The sequence below is a fragment of the Pyrus communis genome, chromosome 16, assembly GCF_963583255.1.
Source record: "Pyrus communis chromosome 16, drPyrComm1.1, whole genome shotgun sequence".
In the NCBI taxonomy this organism is placed as follows: Eukaryota; Viridiplantae; Streptophyta; class Magnoliopsida; order Rosales; family Rosaceae; genus Pyrus; species Pyrus communis.
In genome coordinates, this window is record NC_084818.1 from 12,758,851 (window position 1) to 12,780,037 (window position 21,187).

A 21,187-nucleotide genomic window follows, 5' to 3' on the forward strand; every position below is an offset into this window, starting at 1 on the left:
AACTTTTGCACAAACTATGCATAAACTTTCTCAAAGATACAATGTCCCGCTGCAATACTACTCAGAAGACATAATTCATTGAAAATTATTCTGGAAGGGAGCAACATTTACCTTAACACCGCCGTAAGCAAATCTGCATTGGGGAGAATTTTTGTTGGAAAAACTGAATCTGCGCTCTCGGGCTGGCAACTCTCCACTGGCCTCTCCCTCGGGCTTGCTTGCCAGCACACGCTGGACTTCATCACTCGGGCTCTTTGGACCTATTCTTGCCCCTGTTCCTTAGGCTGCAGCACACGGTGAAAGTGCTCTTATACTTACGAATAGATATAAATATGATCAATTATTAGTTGGAAATTTAGAAGTAAAAAATAAAACATTTAATTCAGATAAAATCTCTCCTAAAACTAAAATATAGTCGGAGCAACGCTAACATATTTAATATATTATATGGATTATTTTCGGGGATTATTTTCTTGAGTTATGCGACCTCAATCATAGAATACAAGCTGGATGAATGAAGTAGAAGAGTGCATCGGGTGTGTTGTGCGACCATCGTATGCCACTAAAGCTCAAGGGAAATTTTTATAGGACGACAATAAGGCCGGCAATGCTTTATGACACATAATGTTGGACAGTGAAGCATCAACATGTACACAAAATGAGTGTAACGGAGATGAGAATGCTTCGTTGGATGTGTGGGCACATGAGAAATGATAAGATTAGGAATGAGGATACACGAGGCAAATTAGGAGTAGCCAAAATTGAAGATAAGATGAGAGAGAATCGGTTAAGGTGGTTTGGACATGTGAAATGAAGACTACAAACGCTCCGGTTAGAAGATGCGAGTACGAGACAAAGGCCTAGGGCCAAAGGGATAGAGGAAGACCTAGGAAGACTTGGAAAGAAACTGCAAGAAAAGATTTGAACTACTTGGATCTAACAGAAATCAGGACACAAAACCGAGCGCAATGGCGTTCTAAGATTCATATAGCCGACCCCACTTAGTGGGATAACGCTTTGTTGTTGTTGTATTATTTTCTTGAGTTAGATATTTTGTATATGCTAGTAATACTGTCAGCTAAAATAAGGTGAGCATCCATTGTCCTCTTGTTATTTTGCTTACCTTTCTGGATGCTAGCTCTGGAAGAGTTGCATAAGAGATGAAATGTCACACCTCACATCTTTCTGGACGCTTTTCTGATACCTCACCTCTATAGGCCCGTCGGCCGGCTGTTTGTTTTAGGGTGCCGGTCACGACTTGCTTCGATCGGCGCCCATTTTCATAAAAAAATAGCATCACTCCTAACAGGATATGGCCACCATATTTAACACTACCCTCATATATTTCAATCATCCAAATAGTCTTGCCACATTGTGAATCCAAAAGCTTGTACATAAACTATCAAGCCTTATTATTCATTAAACACAGAGAGGGCCTCTGCTAGCACCACATCTTAATACGGTGTTATTTCTTTCTTGATGAAGTAGAGGCCGGTAGGACCGCCGCTGGGGAGTAGGGCCAACCAGGCAACGTTTTCAGCACCTTCGTCAATGGTTAAGAAGCCGGCATTGAAGGTCAAATCTGTCTTGACAAATCCGGGGGAGACACAGTTGATGTAGATGTTTGGATACTTGTTGGCCAGAATTCTAGTGTACGCGTTCAAGGCTGCTTTCGAGACTGCATAGGCTGGAGAGGTAGGAGGCCAGCTTTTGGTTCCTAGCAAACCTTGTTTATGGTCTTCCAAAAACTCGCTCAAAACAGCATCTATTCTCTCTTCTGTAAGGCTGTTAGCATCACTGAGTACCTCTTTAGCCCATCCATTTGGAAAATTCTGAAGCAACACGAAAGATGGCAGAGTTTAAATTTGATTAAAAAAAACAGAAAAATTGCATCAGGATATGACTAAAAACATGGATTGCTCACGACTTCAAACATTTTTTGGAAAACAATTCTACGACTAAAACATTTCCAGAGATCTCGTTTAGTCTGGGATTCAGTTAATGTTCTAATGCAATCCCAGAGCTCCATTATATTTAATTAAGCAAAGAAAACGACGACTAATTGTTTGTACATTTCAAGAAGCCCCATTTATGAAATATCTAGAGATAAACAGATTAAGAATAAAGAATTCTTCGTATCTATTGTAAGGCAGATAAGTTAACTAAATTATTTTGTTTAAATTACACTAACAACTAAGCGGAAATTTAATTCTGTTAGGAAAATGCAAAAACAGAAGCATAGTTCTGAAGTTGCTCATACCATTAGATTAGCAGCAGCAGAAGAAACATTAACGATTCTAGGCGAATCAGATAGCTGGAGGAAGGGCAAAAGCGCCGCAGTCACGCTTTTGGGACCATAATAGTTTGTTTTAAGGCATTCTTCTGCTAACTCATAGCTTGGTGTTATCAATATTTCACTCCAATTGATTTCATCAGGCTTCTGCATCCAAAATCATTGCTCTCGTCAATTATAATGGCATAAAAGTCTAAAATCACCTTTCTATGGTGTGATATATATACATATATATAACCTCACCTTACCAATTACAGCTGATCTAAAGCTTTCAGGGTTTACTATGCTTCCATTAATTCCTGCATTGTTTACCTACACAGTCGAAAGTTCCAACATTTTCATCTTTTTTATGCGTATTTCAACATAAAAAAGGATTATAAGTTTATAACATGTGTCATCAGTATCAAATCAGACATATTGCAATATTATCTCTACTGATCTGAGGAATACAACCCAACTCAAAACAAAAAGATTTACCAAGATATCGAGTTTCCCGAATTGGGTTTTGACAAAATCTGCAAGGGAAACGATGCTAGCAGAATCTGTTACATCAAGCTGATGAAAAACCACCTGGTCGGAGACGCCAAGCTCTTTCAATTTTTCAACAGCTTCAAGACCCCTCTTTTCATCTCTAGCAGTTAACACCACCATGATCCCATTTGAAGCCAACTGCTTAACTGTGCCAAATCCAACCCCTTTGTTTGCCCCTGTCACAATTGCATACCTGACCAAAATACAAAAGAAGCCAACAAAAAGAAGGGAAAATAAGAAATGGCTTTCTTTTATGTGATCAAAAGATGCATAAGAACTAAAACACAACTACCTCTTTGTTGCTTCTGCCATTGTTGCTCTGAGCTTATTTTGCCGGGTGGATACAGTGAGGGGACTATAATGCCAGGGGTTCCGGTTTCAAATCATCCGTTTCTAAAAGCTAAACTCATGGGACCCACGTGGGTGCGAAATGAAGACAAATATACGTGGTTTCAGAATGGCGGCTGTATGTGGGATTATGTGGCGAAGAATGTGAGGAAGTATGTGCTGGATTAGTGGCCAAGTGGCCGAAAACCAATTTTGGCTAGTCAAAGAAAAACAAACAAAGATAAAAAAGTCAAAGATAAATAAACAAGAGGTTTTTTGCTTTGCTAAACACCCGAAGAGTATTGATTTTCACTTCCACTTGTTAGTCTTTGGAGCTTTTGTTTTTTTGCTTTGCCATTAACACCCGAAGAGTTTTGTTTTTCACTTCTACTTGTTAGCCTTTGGAGCTTTTGATAGTTGTTGAGTAGCAGCAGAGAGCAGAGAGAGCAGAGTGCCGAGAGAGCAGAGAGAGCAGAGAGTAGAGAGCAGTCGAAGAAAAGGGAAAACAAGGGCTACTGTTTTCAGCTCTTTATTTTGTATAATCATTCAATCAAAGATATTGTGCTATATTTTGTGGCTTTTGGGAGAGAAGGATTTAGTATGTACTAGTACAAGTACCTGCACATTGCTGTGGGTTTGTAAAGCGTATAAAATATGTAAAAAGTTCTATACACATGTACAACCAAATTAGGGATTCAATTATGGATTCGTATTCCTGTTTACAGTTATATTTGCGCACACACACTAATCAGCACTTTTAAATTCTTTGATCGTCACTTTTGAACTTCTTTTATATTTTACTATATACATGCTTCTCGGTTACAATGTGAAAAAACAAAAGCTGCTAATGTAAATTGTTAAAATAATTAAGTAATATCGTAGCTCTCAAATCCATTTAATAGGATGCATTAAAAAAAATTTGCAAGCTACCTATTATCGTTGATCAGCAACTTTTTACATACATTATTTTGATGGCAGCAAAGGTAGATCAACAACTTTCTACAAACTTTATTCCTTGCATAACACTGACAATAGTAATATCACATGACAGTTTTATGATCACAAAAATTTCTGCAAGGCCAGCCCAAACTGTCACAACCTTTGAAAATAACAATTGACAAAAACCTGTTTAGATTCAAGATAAAACTTCATTGACACTCATATGATAAATCTGCCATTCATGTAGTAGCATTCTTGCCAAAAAAAAAAAAAAAAATGAAAAGCATTGAGTTGCTTTCCTTCCAAATTAAGTTTACCTACCACGGGAGAGGTTGGCTGAAGGCATACCACTAATTGACTCGAGACCCACCTCGGGTAACATTTTTGACCACTGAGAATGTTAAATTCTCTGATCTGCCTTTCGATGAGAAAGGAAGATTTTGGGGGATGAGCATATCAAGAATGTGAGAGACTGGATAGAGGGGTTTGATTTCACAGTGGAAAAAAACAAAACTCCACATACAGATAATACTACATCCAAAATAAACTTTTGCAGAAACTATACATAAATTTTCTCAAAGATACAATGTCCGGCTTCAATACTACTCAGAAGACATAATTCATTGAAAATTATTCTGGAAGGGAGCAAAATTTACCTTAACACCACCGTAAGCAAATCTGCATTGGGGGAGAATTTTTGTTGAAAAACTGAATGGAAAATCAATGTTTCAAATTCAAACAGGAGAATTATTTAAAACCCGAAATTGAATCATCACAAAAGGAATTCAGTGCAACCATCATCAAACCTGTTGCTCTTTCTAATCAACTACAGCTCCTTTCTCATTTTTCGTTGAGTTCCGAACACTCCTATACCTCCTGCTAACATAATTAGAAGCAGAAACCAACCACCTCTCGCCATAAAACACCCAACATATTGGCCAATAGCCAAATTGAAATACTATGTCTTTAACGGCTGTGTAGTAAGTGTTAAATTTTCTAGTTCCTGGTGATGCTTCAAACGGAGTCCTGCGGAATTCAAAGACTACAGACAACCTTCAGATTTTCAATCTGAATATTGAAAAAATTAAACTACTTTCCTCAATTGGAATTTAATTAGACATTTAAAGAGTTAAAATAATCAAACTTGTTGTTTTTATTTACCTACCCATAAAAGTTTGATTTCCATTTTATTTAAAAACGTACAAAAATTGAAACCTTCTGTTTTCATTTGATTTCCCCTTTCATAATTAGCTCTAGGGGTGGTTCGGTATGGGATACCATACCGAAACTAGTATCCCGAATCCCAAACCGAAATTTTTCGGGACGGGAATTTGAAGACCAATCCCAAACCAAATTTTCGGGAATCCCAAATTTTGGGAATCCCGAAATATTTTCGGGATTTTGGGACAAATCGGGAATCCCAAATTGAAATATGAAATTATGAATTGTTCTTCAAATATATAATTCAAGAACACATTCATGAACTAGGAATTTCATTTCATTCACACTACCATTTAATTGAACACTGGTATGCTTGACTCTTTTTATCATAGTCAAAATTCAAATTAATTAAACTCTTTTTGCAATCTGTTGAGAGACAAAAGAATCAAGCCTTCTGAAATCATCAGCCATGGCAGCATCAATAATAAAATCCACATGAATATCAAACAGAACATGAAAAATATGCAAGGTGTAGGGCATTCTAGGTTGCTGAGCATGAATTAGAAACTACTAGCATCAATTATAAAAGAATAATATATATATATATATATGTATAAATATATATATATAATAATTAATATTATATATTTTCGGTTTGGTATGGGATTCCCGAAATATCGAGAAGCCAATCCCGAATCCCATACCGAAATTTTGGGATTGGTTCGGGATAGCATCCCGAAAATTTCGGGAATTTCAGTTTGGGAAATTTTTGGTTTGGGATCGGGATTTTTTCGATTCGGTTCGGGATTTTCGGGAATTTTTTCCACCCCTAATTAGCTCAGCTGAATCCCCCACCTCATTACTCCCACGTACTAACGTAAACAATGAGTCACTACAAATTTCAGGTTTTATATGAATTTTTTTAAAGGAAAGTGTATAATTGGAAAGAGTAGAAGAATCGAGAAGAAGAGTAGAAGAAGAGTACCTGTGCGTGCTCAGATCAAATCAGCCAGAACTTGATCTAATTGCAACGACGGGAGTGAAATCCGACTTCCAGTTGCTGCACCTCCTAGCTTCCTTCTGCTGCAACTCAAATTTGGTAGAACAAAAGTCTCAGTAATCACACATATTTAACAAATTGAACTCAAAAATTATAGAACGAATAGAAAAGGTGAGGCATTTACTTGAACCCACAAAATTAAAATTAATTACAACATAATCAGGCTAAAGATTCAAAATTCACAATGTAAAGACCCAAATTAAACATAAAATTCAAAATTCACGACGCAACAACCCGAATTAAACACAAAATCAAGGTCCTTTCAGAAACATAAGCTTAAGAAGGCGAAAATCTGAAACCTTTCGAAAGCGCAAAAATAGAGAGAAAAAAGAGTTGGGGGAAAAGTTGAGAAATTTACCAGAGGGTATTAGGTGGAGGCGCTGAGAGGAGCCGATCGACAAGGCGGATTGAAGCTCGAAGGGCCGAGCTTGGACTCTCCGGCAGTGGAGAGATCTTGGGTTTTTCCACAGATAGAGAGGAAACCTAGATTCGGAAAATAGGGAGAGAAATAGAGACCTTGATTCGAAGAGAAATGGTGAAGCCCTAAATCGAGTTGCTTGGTGCAGAGAAGAGTGAGGCGAGGAGGGAGACGGGGAGAGCAGGAGTCAAACAAAATAAGGAAAAGCTGATAATGGGGAGAGAGAGAACCGAAGCACCCAAAGAAATCGAAATCGGAGAAGATAAAGTGTGGCCTCGGAGGTCAAGGAAGTCATTTTACGGTAGAAAAGATGGCAAAAAAGTGGCTTAACAAACGAATTGAGGGGCATTTTGGTCCGCACATTGCCCTGGAACAGTACCACTCGAGTTTGGGTTTTAGTATATATAAATTTTCTTTTTCTCAATTTATTCTTTATTTGAGTGAGAGCTATTGTTTTTTTGGGTTGTGAGATTGCCAACACTTTGTAAACTCTCATTTGGTTGATAATGGATTATTGGGTGAGCTCCTACTGCTCCGATGACGTACTCCAGTTACACTGATCGTTGAGGAACCTCGTTAAAATCTTGGTATATTTTATATTTTGTTCTTGCATTTCATTTGATATATTTCCTATGGGTTAGCTTGAGTTGGTTCCAATTGGTTTGATGCTATTCTAGCACAACAATTGGTATCAGAGCACTGGTTGCTCTTAGGCACCGTCTAGTTGCTAAATATATCAGAAGGGTAAGATGAGAATCCTTTTGGAAGCAGCTCCGGGGTTGCAAGAACTACAATGCAAAATGCAATGTTCGAAGTGGAAAAGTTTGATGGCACGAACAACTTTGAGATGTGGCAATGTCAAGTCAAGGATGTGTTGGCTCAACAAGATCTACTTGCCGTTTTGGGAGATAAACCGGAAGTTATGTCGAAGTCGGAATGGGAGAAATTAAATTTGTGGACTTGCTCTACAATTCGGTTGAGCCTTGCAAAAACTCAGAAGTATTTTGTGATGCGGGAGACATTGACAAATATGTTGTGGCAAAAATTAGAAGACAAGTACATGACGAAGAATGCGGAGAACCAGTTACACTTGAAGAAAAAGCTCTACCGCTTCCAATACAAAGAAGGTACAAAATGATTAATTAGACACCTTAATGCTTTTAATAAGTTGATTGCCGATTTGAAAAATTTAGATGAGGATATTAAGGATGAAGATAAGGCCTTAATATTGTTGAATTCCTTGCTGGACTCTTATGAGCATTTTGTTACCGCTAGTATGCATGGTAAAGAAACTGTGAAATTTGACGATGTGTCAAATGCCTTGATGAACTATGAAATGAGGCATAGAGATAAGAATCAAGATAGTACCTCTGAAACTTTATATGTTAGAGGTAAATCATCGGAGAGGAGATCCTCTTCTATTAGAAAAAAAATAATAAAATCACAGTCCCGACCTAGAGGAAATTCTAAAGGTAGAAAAAGCTTGGAAATGGATGAATGTGCTTTTTGTCATAATAAAGGTCATTGGAAGAAAGATTGTCCTAAGTTGAAGACCAAAGACAATGTGAGTTTGGAAGCTAATGTTGTTGAACTTGAAACTGATTTTTCGGATTTTGCTTTAACCACTTCCTCATCATTTGATTGTGCTACTAAGTGGGTGTTAGATATGGGTTGTACTCATCATATGACTCCTCACAAGGATTGGTTTTCAAGCTTGAAAGAGTTTGATGGTGGTGTTGGTTTCATGGACGATGACAATCCTTGCACAACAAAAGGGATTGGTACAATTCGTTTGACGTTGCATGATGGCATGGTTAAAGAGTTGACAGGTGTTTGGTATGTACCGAATTTGAAGAAAAATCTTATTTTTTTAGGCACTTTGGAATCCAAGGGATTCAGGTTTCATTCAGATGGGCAGACATTGAAAGTTACTTATGGTGCACTTGTTATGATGAAAGCTCATCAATGTGGTCATTTGTATTTATTGCAAGGAAGCATTGTGACAGGTGAAGCGTCTGCATTCTCTGAAAATATGGGCACATCCGATTCAGATACTACTAAACTATGGCATATGAGATTACGCCATGCCGGTTAGAAAGCTTTACAAGGGCTTGTGAAACAAGATCTTCTAAAAGGTGCCATGACTTGTAAGCTTGATTTCTACGAGCATAATGTCTTGGGAAAGCAAACTAAAGTGAAGTTTGGTATTGCAGTACATCAGACGAATGTCATTGTTGATTATGGATGTTTAGGGTCCTACAAAGACTCATTCTTTGAGTGGTAGACATTGGTTCGTGATCTTTGTTGATGATTATTCAAGAAGGTCTTGGGTCTACATTATGAAGCACAAGGGGAAGGGATTGTGAGGCATTTTAGTGTCTGGGGAACTTCACAACAAAATGGAGTTGCGGAAAGTTTGAATCAAACTTGCTTGAGAAGGTTTGATGTATGTTGTCTCAGTCGGGTTTAAGCAATTTGTTTTGGGCAGAGGCAGTTACTTATGCATGTCACATGATTACCCTCAGTTGTTGTTTAGGGTAAGACACCAATGGAGGTATGGATTGGAAAACCTTTCTTCTGATTATGATTATCTGTATTTTTGGTTCACTTGCTTATTTTCATGTAACTGAAAATAAACTTGATCTTAGAGCCAAAAAGGCTATCTTTTTTGGTTTTAGTAGTGGTGTCAAAGGTTACAGGTTATGGTGCCCAAAGATGAAGAAACTTGTAATCAATAGAGATGTGACATTTGATGAAGAAAGTATGTTCAAAGACTCTGAGAAGAATGTGAAAGATGTCCAATAGGTGGAGCTTGAGAAAGTTGCCTCTAGTACTTCAAATCCTATTTCCGCTGATGTCGAAGCCACTACAAGTGAAGAAGTGGGAGACCAAGAGGATGTTGAAGAAGTTGATTCTATTCAAGATGAAAAGCAAGTTCACCTCAATAGTCTATTGCCAAGAACAGAGGAAAAAGACAAATTACCAAGCTAGCTCAGTATAGTGATTATGTTGCTTTTGCTCTTCTTATTATCACTGATGAGATTCCATCCAATTTTGAGGAAGCCATTGAGAGTGAGGAAAATGAGAAGTGGTGCAATGCCATGGGTGATGAGATGAATTCTCTCTTGAAGAACAAGACTTGGGAGTTAGCTAAATTACCTAATGGTAAGAAAGCTATTGGTTGCAAATGGGTGTATGCCAAGAAGGCCAAGAAGGAAGGTGTTGATGAGAAAAACATGTGAGATTCAAAGCAAGATTAGTTGCTAAAAGGTATGCACAAAAGGAGGGCATTGACTACAATGAAATATTTTCTCCTGTTGTGAAGCACTCCTCAATTTGTATTATGTTAGCTCTTGTTGCACAATGTGATCTTGAGCTTGTGCAACTTGATGTGAAGACGGCTTTCCTACATGGTGATTTGAATGAAGTGATCTATATGTGTCAACCGGATGGGTATAAAGTGAAAGGGAAGGAGAATTTGTTTTGCAAGTTGAAGAAATCACTTTATGGCTTGAAGCAATCTCCAAGACAATGGTATTTGAGGTTTGATAAATTTATAAGAGGCTAAAATTATTCTAGAAGTCAATATGATCATTGTGTGTACTTCAAGAAGTTGCAAGATGGTTCTTTCATTTATTTGTCGATATATGTTGATGATATGTTGATTGTCTCAAAGAATGTCGAAGAGATTGAGAAATTGAATAAGCAAATGAAGAATGAGTTTGAGATAAATGATCTTGGTGAAGCAAAGAAGATCCTTGGCATGATGATCACTAGAGATAGAGAGAAGGGTGTGATATACTTGAATCAAAGACAATACCTTGAGAAGTTGATTCGGAAATTTAGAGTTCATGATTTAACCAAACTGGTTAATACCCATTTGGCTCCTCATTTTAAATTGAGTTCTCTACAGTGTCCTAAAACTGATCAAGAGAAGTTGCAAATGAAAAATATACCGTATGCAAATTTGGTTGGTAGTTTGATGTACACAATGGTATGCTCTAGATCGGAAATTGCTCATGCAGTTGATATGGTGAGTCGATATATGCATAATTTGGTAAAGAGCATTGGCATGCAGCTAAGTGGATATTGAGGTATTTCCATGGTACTCAAGATGTTGGTTTATGTTGTGAGAGGGATGACTCTGGTATTGGTAACTTTGCAGTTGGTTATGTCGATTTAGATTATGCAGGTGATTTGGTAGAAGGAAGTCTAGTACATGCTATGTATTTACTATGGCTAAATGACCAGTTTGTTGGAGGTCCATTTTGTAGTCATCTATTGCTTTCTCTACTATATGTTGGAAATGTCCCCTAAAAGCCAATTATATGATGATACTTTACGGACATTTCACATGTTAAACTAATCTAGTTTAATATAAAGGGCAAAGATTATTGTTTAAAGTCGTCTCATATAAATGTTATATGCTTAAACGATAAGTCCAAGGAACATGTAATTGGGAGAATGTGATCTAAAGAATTTAGATTCATGAGACCATTCTCTTTCGTATACATATCCTAAATGTTCCTGATCATATGATTGCCAATTAGGCATTAACAGTCCATTAAGATCAGTACGTGTTATGTCTTCTCTTAGGGAGAGTGACTGGTTTCGAGTCATTGGTGTGATTGACACCAAGACAAGCATGTAGGTGCTCAATAGAGAATGAGTCCACTGAACGCAATCAACAAGGAGTTCTCATACTCATGTCACATGAGAACTCATGGTTGGGATAATACAAAGTAGTCCTTTGACCTGAGGCATCATAGTTGTCTTATGGTTAGGTCTTTGATCTTTGACTATGTCAAAGTGATTATGTCAAAGTGTATCCACAACATAGTTGAGGTTAAGCCACTTAGCCATGGAGGCAAGTGAATGCACAACAAGGGATTTCTAACCTTCAAACCGTTTAAGGGAGAATACTCTATGATATGATAAAGAATCTCTGGCTAGAGTATGAATAAGATTTAGGAAGTCGTTTCAAATCACATTCAAGGTAATCATATAAGTAAAAGAATCACATTGGATAGTAGACATGAATAAACTATCGAACCAAACAATGTGGTCAAGAGTATTGTATTAGAGAATGACCATATTGCATTGTAATTTTAAACTGAATAGGTTCTCCACCTCATCTGATTAGCTTGGGTAGCCATGATATACTACTAGGTGTCACTCATGGTTTGTGGAAGCCCTAAAGGTGTATAATCACTATATAGAGAATTGAAAGTATGTTTCAATTCACAATTGATTTGAAGAGCTTTAATCGCCCACTGCCTTGCTAAAAGGAACCTAATGGATCGTACACCGTGTAAGGTAGAGATTGAAGAAATAACGGAGATGAGTAAGGATAATTAAATGGTATTATGGTTAGGATTAATTAAGTTTGTTTTAGCTTTTGAGTAATTATTCGACCTCAAGGCCCATTGGGCTTAGAACCGTCAAACCCATTAACTTAAGTTGTATGACAACTTAATGACTAAAGACTCAAAAGGGCCCAAAGCCTTTAGAAGGCCGACCATATTGTAAATGAATGGGTTTTGGTTCTTTTTGTCACTTAAGTGAAGTGACTATATAAAGGACTTTAGGGTTTTCTAGAGAGAAAATATGATAACACAAAGGTCTCTCTTCTCTTAGGTAGCCAACCACCCTAGAGGAAAATAGCTAGCAATCTTTCTTCCTCTACATCACTCATCTCTTCCTCAATGCTCTCCTTGGTGTGGAGACTTAAAGGTTCCCTATTTTGGAAACTTGGAGAATCCATTCCTTCATCCATCCAAGAAGTCATGGAGCCAAGAAGCAAAGTTCCTCCATCCACATCCATGGAGTCAAGGAGCAAGGAGACTAAGGAAAGAAGGCCCTCACATGGGTGAATATCATTTGCTAAGTAAAGAGGTGCTTCAAAGGTATAAAAGTTTCTCAACTCTTTTCTTTAAGATTTGAGCTGAGTCTTGGTTCACCATAATTACTAGGCCTTGAATTTCATGTGTAAAGTTTTGTTTTTAAGTGCATACAAGCATGATTCCGCCTTTTAATTGTTAATTGCATGCAAAGATGTTGCTTAAATGAACTAGTTTTCACAAATATTTCATACACTATAGAGGGTGAATATATGGTAGTTGCTGAAGCTATAAAGGAGGCCATTTGGATACATGGATTGATTAGAGATTTGGGGGTTGATCAGAAGTAGGTGGAGGTGCACTGTGATAGTCAGAGTGCCATTTATCTGGCTAAGTATCAAGTTCATCATGCGAGGATCAAGCACATAGATGCGCAATATAACTTTGTTCGTGAAGTTGTTGGTGAAGGGGAGATCATTCTCCAGAAGATTCCAACTAATGACAACCTTGCTGATATGTTGACTAAGGTTGTTTTTGTAGCCAAGTTTGTGCATTGCTTGAACTTGGCTCACATTTTTCTTATATAAAGAAGACGCTGAGCAGTAGGAGTTTTTTGGAGCATTTGGCTCGGCATGAGTTGTTCTCTTGCTAGTATTTAGGGGTGATTTTTTGTATTGATTGTTGATTATGTTGGTTTGGCTCGTCATGATGTTTTTGGAACTTGGTCAAGGTGGAGATTGTTGGATTAGTGGCCAAGTGGCCAAAAACCAATTTTGGCTAGTCAAAGAAAAATAAACAAAGATAAAAGGGGCATGATGATGTTTGTTGAAAAGAAAAAAGAAGATGAACAACATCATTGTCTCTTCCTTGTTTTGGGGAGAAAAAAAATGGCCTAGAGTTTTTTTGCTTTGCCATCAACACCCCAAGAGTTTTGTTTTTCACTTCCACTTGTTGTCTTTGGAGCTTTTGATAGTTGTTGAGTAGCAGCAGAGAGCAGAATGTAGAGAAAGCAGAAAGTAGAGAGCAACCGAAGAAAAGGGAAACAAGGGCTATTGTTTTTTTGGGTTGTGAGATTGCCAACACTTTGTAAACTCCTATTTGGTTGATAGTGGATTATTAGGTGAGCTCCTACTGCTCCGAGGACATACTCCAATTACATTGATTGTTGAGGAACCTCGTTAAAATATTGGTGTCTTTGATATTTTGTTTTTGTATTTCATTTGATATATTTCCTGTGAGTTAGCTTGAGTTGATTCCAATTGGTTTGGTGCTATTCTAGCACAACAGTATGAGACTTTGTGGAGGCGCTTGGAGTTGTTTTTTTCGTAGTGGCAATTGATCTAGCAAGTGGTGGGGGTGAGTGGTTCTGCATATTAGACAGCTCTGGGGGAACGTGTTGAAGTGCATGTAACTGAGAAGCTTGGAATTGGGGTTGGTGGACACGGCGGTGCTCATCCGTTATGTGAATAGCGACATACATAGTTTTAGTGCTGAGAGAAAAAGTTGAGAGGTGCTCATCACCAAATAGTGGTGAATACTCCTTCAGCTGCAAATAAACACATAGCCTGTGGCGAAGCTCGTTGGTAGATATTGTCAATGGGGTGATATCACATTCCTGTTTTTATTTTGAGAAAATTGTATCAATGGTCCCTCAATTTTAACCTAATTAGTGTCATGGTCTCTCAACTAAAAATCTATAACTATTGGTCCCTCAACTCCTTAAAACATGCAACTATGGTCATTTTCTTCAATCCCGTTAGAACTTCTGTCAAAATAAGTCACATGCCATACACATCAGGCTGAATCATAGCGCAAATATAGAAAACCAAATGAGAAAAATTGTTGCAACGGTCTCTCACTTTTAACCCAACTAGACAAATGGTCCCTCAATTTTAACTTAATTGGAGCAATGGTCTCTCAACTTTAACCCACTTGTAGCAATGGTCCTTCTAACAAAACTCATTTTAATGGAATTTTGACGGAGTGAATGAAAAGGACCATAACTGCACATTTTGATGAGTTAATGAACCAATGATCATAAATTTTTAGTTGAGGGGACCATTACTCCAATTTGGATTAAAATTGAGAGACCATTGCTCTAATTTTCCCTTGTATTTCCCGCACACCATTTTTATTAATTTTTGTTCTTTCATCTTTAATTTACAGCCGAAATTGAGTCCTGTGTGGAAAGTAAAAATAGTTGTGTGGATATCATAGCTCTTTGTCAATATGACGTCAGTATATGAAATATAATATTGACATAAAGGCGTTTATAATTGGTAACTATACACGTTAATGTAATATATAGAAGACCCAGGTTTAGTCAGCTTCTCCTCCGTTTGCACTCAAGTTCGAATTCACTTTTATGTATTTAGATGAATTTATAGTAAAACATTATTTGTATTGAAAGAATTATCCGAAGGAGTGGCAAAAGTGCTTCATTCCCTTTATTGGTACCGTACTATTTGTATGTATTCTTCCGCAAACTCATAGTCTAGGATACCCAAACTATTCTGAAACCTGGAAACTAAAAACGACTCAAACTTATATTTTAACTCCAATCAAGATTTCTCATTGTATCGAAACAACTCTAATCGATTTCTTCATGCCCTTCAGCATCCCGGAGAAGAAAGTGTTCATCGCTGAAACCTCAAATTGCAGTAATCACATTGACTTATACTGCAAGAAACGAGTACGGTCGTACAAACAGAAGTATTCAAAATGGTGTCTTTTCTTTGCGGACAAAGTATAGGCCAGTAGGACCACCATTGGGGAGTAGCGCCAACCTGACGATGCTTTCAGCACCTTCATCGATGGTTAAGACACCAAGATTGAAGTTCATATCTGTTTTTACTAACCCAGGGCTCCCACAGTTGATGCAGAAATTCGGATACTTCTTGGCCAGAATCCTAGTGTATGCATTCAAGGCTGCTTTCGAGACTTTGTAGGCTGGAAAGATGTGAGACCAGCCTTTGGTTTCTAGCAAATCATGTTTATAGTCTTCCAAAAACTCACTCAAAACAGCTTCTATTCTCTCTTCTGTAATGCTCTCAGCATCACTAAGTACCTCTTTGGCCCTTCCATTTGGAAAATTCTGAAGCAACACGAAAGACGGGAGAGTTTTAATTTGATTCGAAAAACAGAAAAATTGCATCTTGCCATCTATGTAGAACTAAATACATTGATTGCTCATAATTAAACATTTCATCAAGAGCTTCAAGACCCCTCTTCTCATCTCTAGCAGTTAACACAACTACTACTCCTTTTGAAGCCAACTGCTTAACTGTGCCAAATCCAATCCCTTTGTTAGCTCCTGTCACAACTGCATACCTGACAGAAAAACAAAATTAAGAAATTCTGGAAAAAAAAAGAAAAGAAAAAGAAGGATAATATGTAAGAAAAAATGGGTGTTATAAATAAAACTACCTCTTTACTGCTTCTGCCATTGTTAAATTGATTTGCTTTCAGCTTTTTTTTTCTTTCTAGTTCTCAGACCAATATTTATGGACATTTGACCGTACCCACATCTTACAATTCGTCAGTTTTTTTTGCAGATGCGTATGCAATGAGGTCATATGAAATATTTGCAGATTGTGCATGGATTGAGGTCATATGACGTTGGCTATTTTTTTCTTCCTTCTGGGCCTCATTTAAGATCCACAAAAAATAAAGTTACGGGCCATGTTAAACGCAATTCTAATCAATTCATTCAATGATACAAGGCTCGTTCAGTAGCATATGGTTCAACGACATTCTCTATTTTTGTTTTCTTACTCTCTGTAATCAACTTCTACTTGTCTCTTTTTTCAAGATCTATTGAAACTTATTGAATATATTTTTCTTGATTAAATTTACGATTTTCGAATAACTCCGTTGAAAAATGAATTTTCAGCCAGGCTCCTGAATGAAGGTACCAAAGATATAAAAGATTGAGAACAAAATATTCTCCAACGTCTTATTCAAGGCAAGCAAATTGACTGAATGTTTCCTCAATTTTAACTTAATTGGTGTCATGGCCTCTCAACTAAAAATCTATAACTATTGGTCCCTCAACTCCTTAAAACATGCAACTATGGTCATTTTCTTCAATCCCGTTAGAACTTCTGTCAAAATAAGTCACATGCCATACACATCAGGCTGAATCAAAGCGCAAATAAAGAAAACCAAATGAGAAAAATTGTTGCAACGGTCTCTCACTTTTAACCCAACTAGACAAATGGTCCCTCCATTTTAACTTAATTGGAGCAATGGTCTCTCAACTTTAACCCACTTGTAGCAATGGTCCTTCTAACATAACTCATTTTAATGGAATTTTGACGGAGTGAATGAAAAGGACCATAACTGCACATTTTGATGAGTTAATGGACCAATGATCATAAATTTTTAGTTGAGGGGACCATTACTCCAATTTGGATTAAAATTGAGAGACCATTGCTCTAATTTTCCCTTGTATTTCCCGCACACCATTTTTATTAATTTTTGTTCTTTCATCTTTAATTTATAGCCGAAATTGAGTCCAGTGTGGAAAGTAAAAATAATTGTGCGGATATCACAGCCCTTTGTCAATATGACGTCAGTATATGAAATATAATATTGACATAAAGGCGTTTATAATTGGTAACTATACGTTAATGTAATATATAGAAGACCCAGGTTTAGTCAGCTTCTCCTCCGTTTGCACTCAAGTTCGAATTCACTTTTATGTATTTAGATGAATTTATAGTAAAACATTATTTGTATTGAAAGAATTATCCGAAGGAGTGGCGAAAGTGCTTCATTCCCTTTATTGGTACCGTACTATTTGTATGTATTCTTCCGCAAACTCATAGTTTAGGATACCCAAACTATTCTGAAACCTGGAAACTAAAAACGACTCAAACTAATTTTTAACTCCAATCAAGATTTATCATTGTATCGAAACAACTCTAATCGATTTCTTCATGCCCTTCAGCATCCCGGAGAAGGAAGTGTTCATCCTGAAACCTCAAATTGCTGTTGATCATGAGTCAATATTAGGAAAAAAAAGGAATGTAAATAATATGAGTCATTTTTTAAGTAGGTTTGTATTAAAGCTTTTGTTTCCTTGTGGAACTTAGATTGTACATGTATATATTTTCAGAACAAGTAATACAAAAAAACATTCCGTAAAAATTCTATTTGGTATCAGAGCAGGCCGAAACCCTAGTGCGTTCCGCTGTGCGTGGGTGCCTGCGTTTTTTCTGCAATTTTTCTGCAAAAAAAACAGTGTGGGCCGTGAGGGTGTTTTTGGCTGTGTGTGAGCCAATTTTTCTGCACAGTTTTTGTCTTTGTGGTGTGGTTGCATGTACGTAGTATTGTATTGTGTCCGTGAGGGTGTTTTTCTGCAATTTTTCTGCAAAGAAAACAGTGTGGCCCGTGAGGGTGTTTTTGGCTGTGTGTGAGACGACTTCTCTGCCCAGTTTTTGTCTGTGTGGTGTGGTTGCGTGTACGTAGTACTGTGTTGATTTGGTGAGCAACACCGAATGGACTCAGGAGGCAGTGGCGTGATGCGGTTAGAGGGCAGAAACTCAACCAATAATCAAGTCGTGAATCCTATCGTTATTCAGAGTGATGCGTCTGCTGTACCCAATACCGTGAAGTTAAATGGATCAAATTATCCTCTGTGGTCCAAGGTTTTGGAGATGCACATCGCTGGACGCGGTAGGAAGGGCTTTGTGACTGGGAGTACCAAGGAGCCTGCTGAGGCTAGTGCTGAGTATGAGACGTGGGAGACAGGGAATGCAATAGTAAAAAGGTGGTTGATCAACTCCATGGAACCTACTATTATGGGTTTTTTCATTCACCTACGTACTGCTAAAGAAGTGTGGGAAGAGGTAGCTCGGACCTACTATGATGGGTCAGATATTTCTCAGATTTATGAATTAAAGGTTAAATCGTTCAGACTCCGTCAAGAGGGTCAGCCAGTTGGTGTGTATTATGCTGATCTCAAGTCCGTTTGGCAGGAGTTAGATCAGCGGAGACCAATCCAGATGGTATGTGCTGTGGATCTCAAGACGCTTCGAGAAGAAATTCAGATTGATCGTGTGTACGCTTTTTTGGCGGGATTGGATGATGTGTTTGATAAAGTGCGTAGTGATATTTTACGTACTCAACCTTTACCTTCTGTTGAGGAGGTGTTTTCTGTTGTTCGACGTGAAGCTCAACGACATGCTACCATGATGGGTGGAAGTAACAATCAAGGAGGGTTGTCGTCCATGGCAATGATCTCTCGGCCAGCTGGTACACATCGTTCTAGTAATTCTTCTAATCAATCTTTAAATTCTCGTCCCTTCAACCGAGAAAATAAAGATGATTTGAAGTGTAATTTGTGTGGACAAACCCGTCATACTGAGGATACATGCTTTACTAAGCATGGGGTGCCTGATTGGTTCCCAGAGTTGAAGAAAAAATTGCGTGCCAAGGAGCGTGGAGCAGCCGGGTCCAGTGGAGGCCGTGCGTCCCTTGCTGCGGCTACACCCACTGTTCAGGAAGCCGTGCCTAGCCTCAGTGACTCTGGTCAGAATTTGTTGACTCGTACTCAGGGTGCCTTGTCGTCCGACACAGGTACCATGGGACATGTTCTCTTAGCCTCCGAGAAACAGCACCATACAGGTTGGATTCTGGACTCTGGGGCAAGGGATCATACGACATATGATAAAAATATGTTTCAATACATGACTACATCTCACAGGAAAAATATATCAACTGCCAATGGTACTTTGGCACCCGCGTGTGGTGCCGGCACTGTGCATCTCACCCCGTCACTTCCTTTACATCATTGCTTGCTTGTTCCGTCTTTATCCCATCACCTATTATCCATACCACAGGTTACTGAACAATTGGATTGTGTTGTTCTAATGTATCCGTCTTTTTGTCTACTCCAGGATATTCAGACCAAGGAGATAATTGGGCGTGGCACTAAGAGAGAGGGGTTGTACTACGTGGACGACGTCGTTTCTGGAAGAGCAAATGCAGTTCGCGCGTCCCGGTCTAGTAATTTACAAGCAGTGTGGTTGTTGCATCGTCGGTTAGGCCATGCATCTTTTGGGTATTTAAGGCATATGTTACCTAGTTTATTTAGTGGAATAAATGAATCAGACTTACATTGTGAAGTATGTATTCTTGCTAAAAGCCATCGTGCTTCTTTTCCACCTAGTATGAATAAAAGAGCTTTACCATTTGAACTTGTGCACTCTGATGTTTGGGGACCATCTCCGGTTGTTACTTCTTCTGGGATTAAGTGGTTTGTTACGTTTGTTGATGATTGCACTCGTATGACGTGGCTATATGTGTTAAAAAATAAGAGTGATGTTGGTATGGTATTTCGGATTTTTTCTCAAATGCTTCGGACCCAATACTTCTCTGTGATTAAAGTTCTTCGTTCTGATAATGGTGGTGAATATATTAATCGTGAGTTGTCAGAGTTACTTGGTGATCAAGGCATTCTCCATGAAACAACCTGCCCCTATACTCCACAGCAAAATGGGGTGGCTGAACGGAAAAATCGCCATATCTTAGAAACGGCACGTGCACTACTTCTGGGTGCTTCTGTTCCTAAGTTTTTTTGGCCTGAAGCTGTTACTTATGCCATCTACGTGATTAATCATATGCCCTCTCGGGTGGTTAATTTTCAAACTCCGTTTCAAGTCCTCACTCAACATGTTCTTGTGGTGTCTTCTCATACTCTCCAACCCCGGGTCTTTGGGTGTGTGGCGTACGTGCATATTCAGAAAATTCATCGCACTAAGTTGGATCCGTGTGCACTTCGCTGTGTGTTTGTTGGTTTCTCCTCTCACCAAAAAGGATATAAATGTTATCACCCTGCGACTCGTCATATGTATGTTACCATGGATGTGACCTTCTCTGAATCAGAGTATTTTTATGCTCCCGTATCTTCATCTTCAGATAACCAGGGGGAGAGCTCTAGTGATGATCTGAAATGGTTGGACTTGGAAGGAATCCCTGTGGTTGATGCCGTGCATAATGGGGCAGTGATTATACATGCCGAAAATGATAAATCTGCCGAGAGCAGCATGCAGTCAGGACTGGTTCCAGATGAGAGTGATCCCGAGAATGATAAATCTCCAACAGTTGTCGAGAGCAGCCTGCATACTGTTGCCGAGAGCAGCATGCAGTCAGGACAGGTTGTTGACGAGCCTACTAATGTACCCCCCCTCTCTCTCTAGCTCCACAGTGCTGCCCAATGAATCTTCTCTAGATATACCTGAGGTAAGTATTGTGGATGATTATGTAACTAATACGAGTAATTATGTAAATACATATAAGCTGCCACCGAGACAAAATCGGGGTGTGCCACCTAACAGGTTTTCTCCGGAAGGCAAAGTGAAGTATCCAATAGCCAACTATGTCTCATGCAATGGTCTTGCACCAGAGCGCAAGACTTTGGTGGACAATATGGAGGCTACTCGAGTACCAACCCGTGTGGAGGAGGCTCTAAAGGATAAAAAATGGGCAAACGCAATGGATGAAGAAATGTTGGCGCTACAGAAGAATAATACCTGGGAGGTGACGTCTTTACCAGAGGGAAAAAAAACAGTTGGCTGTCGCTGGGTGTTCACTGTCAAATACAAAGCCAATGG

General features: G+C 38.5%; 2 protein-coding genes across 4 annotated transcripts; both read right to left on the reverse strand.

Moving 5' to 3' along the window:
• Positions 1-1,322: 1,322 nt before the first annotated feature.
• On the reverse strand, positions 1,323-3,260 carry LOC137720828 ((+)-neomenthol dehydrogenase-like). Of its 3 annotated transcripts, none has more exons than XM_068459939.1 (5): positions 3,117-3,260; positions 2,771-3,017; positions 2,537-2,605; positions 2,261-2,437; positions 1,323-1,832 (listed from the first exon to the last, which is right to left on the reverse strand). In XM_068459939.1, the coding sequence occupies exons 1-5, from the start codon at positions 3,134-3,136 to the stop codon at positions 1,455-1,457; spliced, it is 891 nt and encodes a 296-aa protein (XP_068316040.1). In that variant the 5' UTR covers positions 3,137-3,260; the 3' UTR covers positions 1,323-1,454. The 3 variants fall into 3 exon arrangements, with proteins under 3 accessions (XP_068316040.1, XP_068316039.1, XP_068316041.1); XM_068459938.1 differs by having other exon boundaries at positions 2,261-2,440; XM_068459940.1 differs by lacking the exon at positions 2,537-2,605 and having other exon boundaries at positions 2,261-2,440.
• An 11,945-nt stretch (positions 3,261-15,205) lies between these two features.
• On the reverse strand, positions 15,206-16,015 carry LOC137719827 ((+)-neomenthol dehydrogenase-like). The gene is made up of 4 exons (XM_068458837.1): positions 15,996-16,015; positions 15,750-15,899; positions 15,356-15,646; positions 15,206-15,248 (listed from the first exon to the last, which is right to left on the reverse strand). Exons 1-4 carry the CDS (start codon positions 16,013-16,015, stop codon positions 15,206-15,208), a joined length of 504 nt encoding a protein of 167 aa, XP_068314938.1.
• Between the last annotated feature and the right edge of the window lie 5,172 nt (positions 16,016-21,187).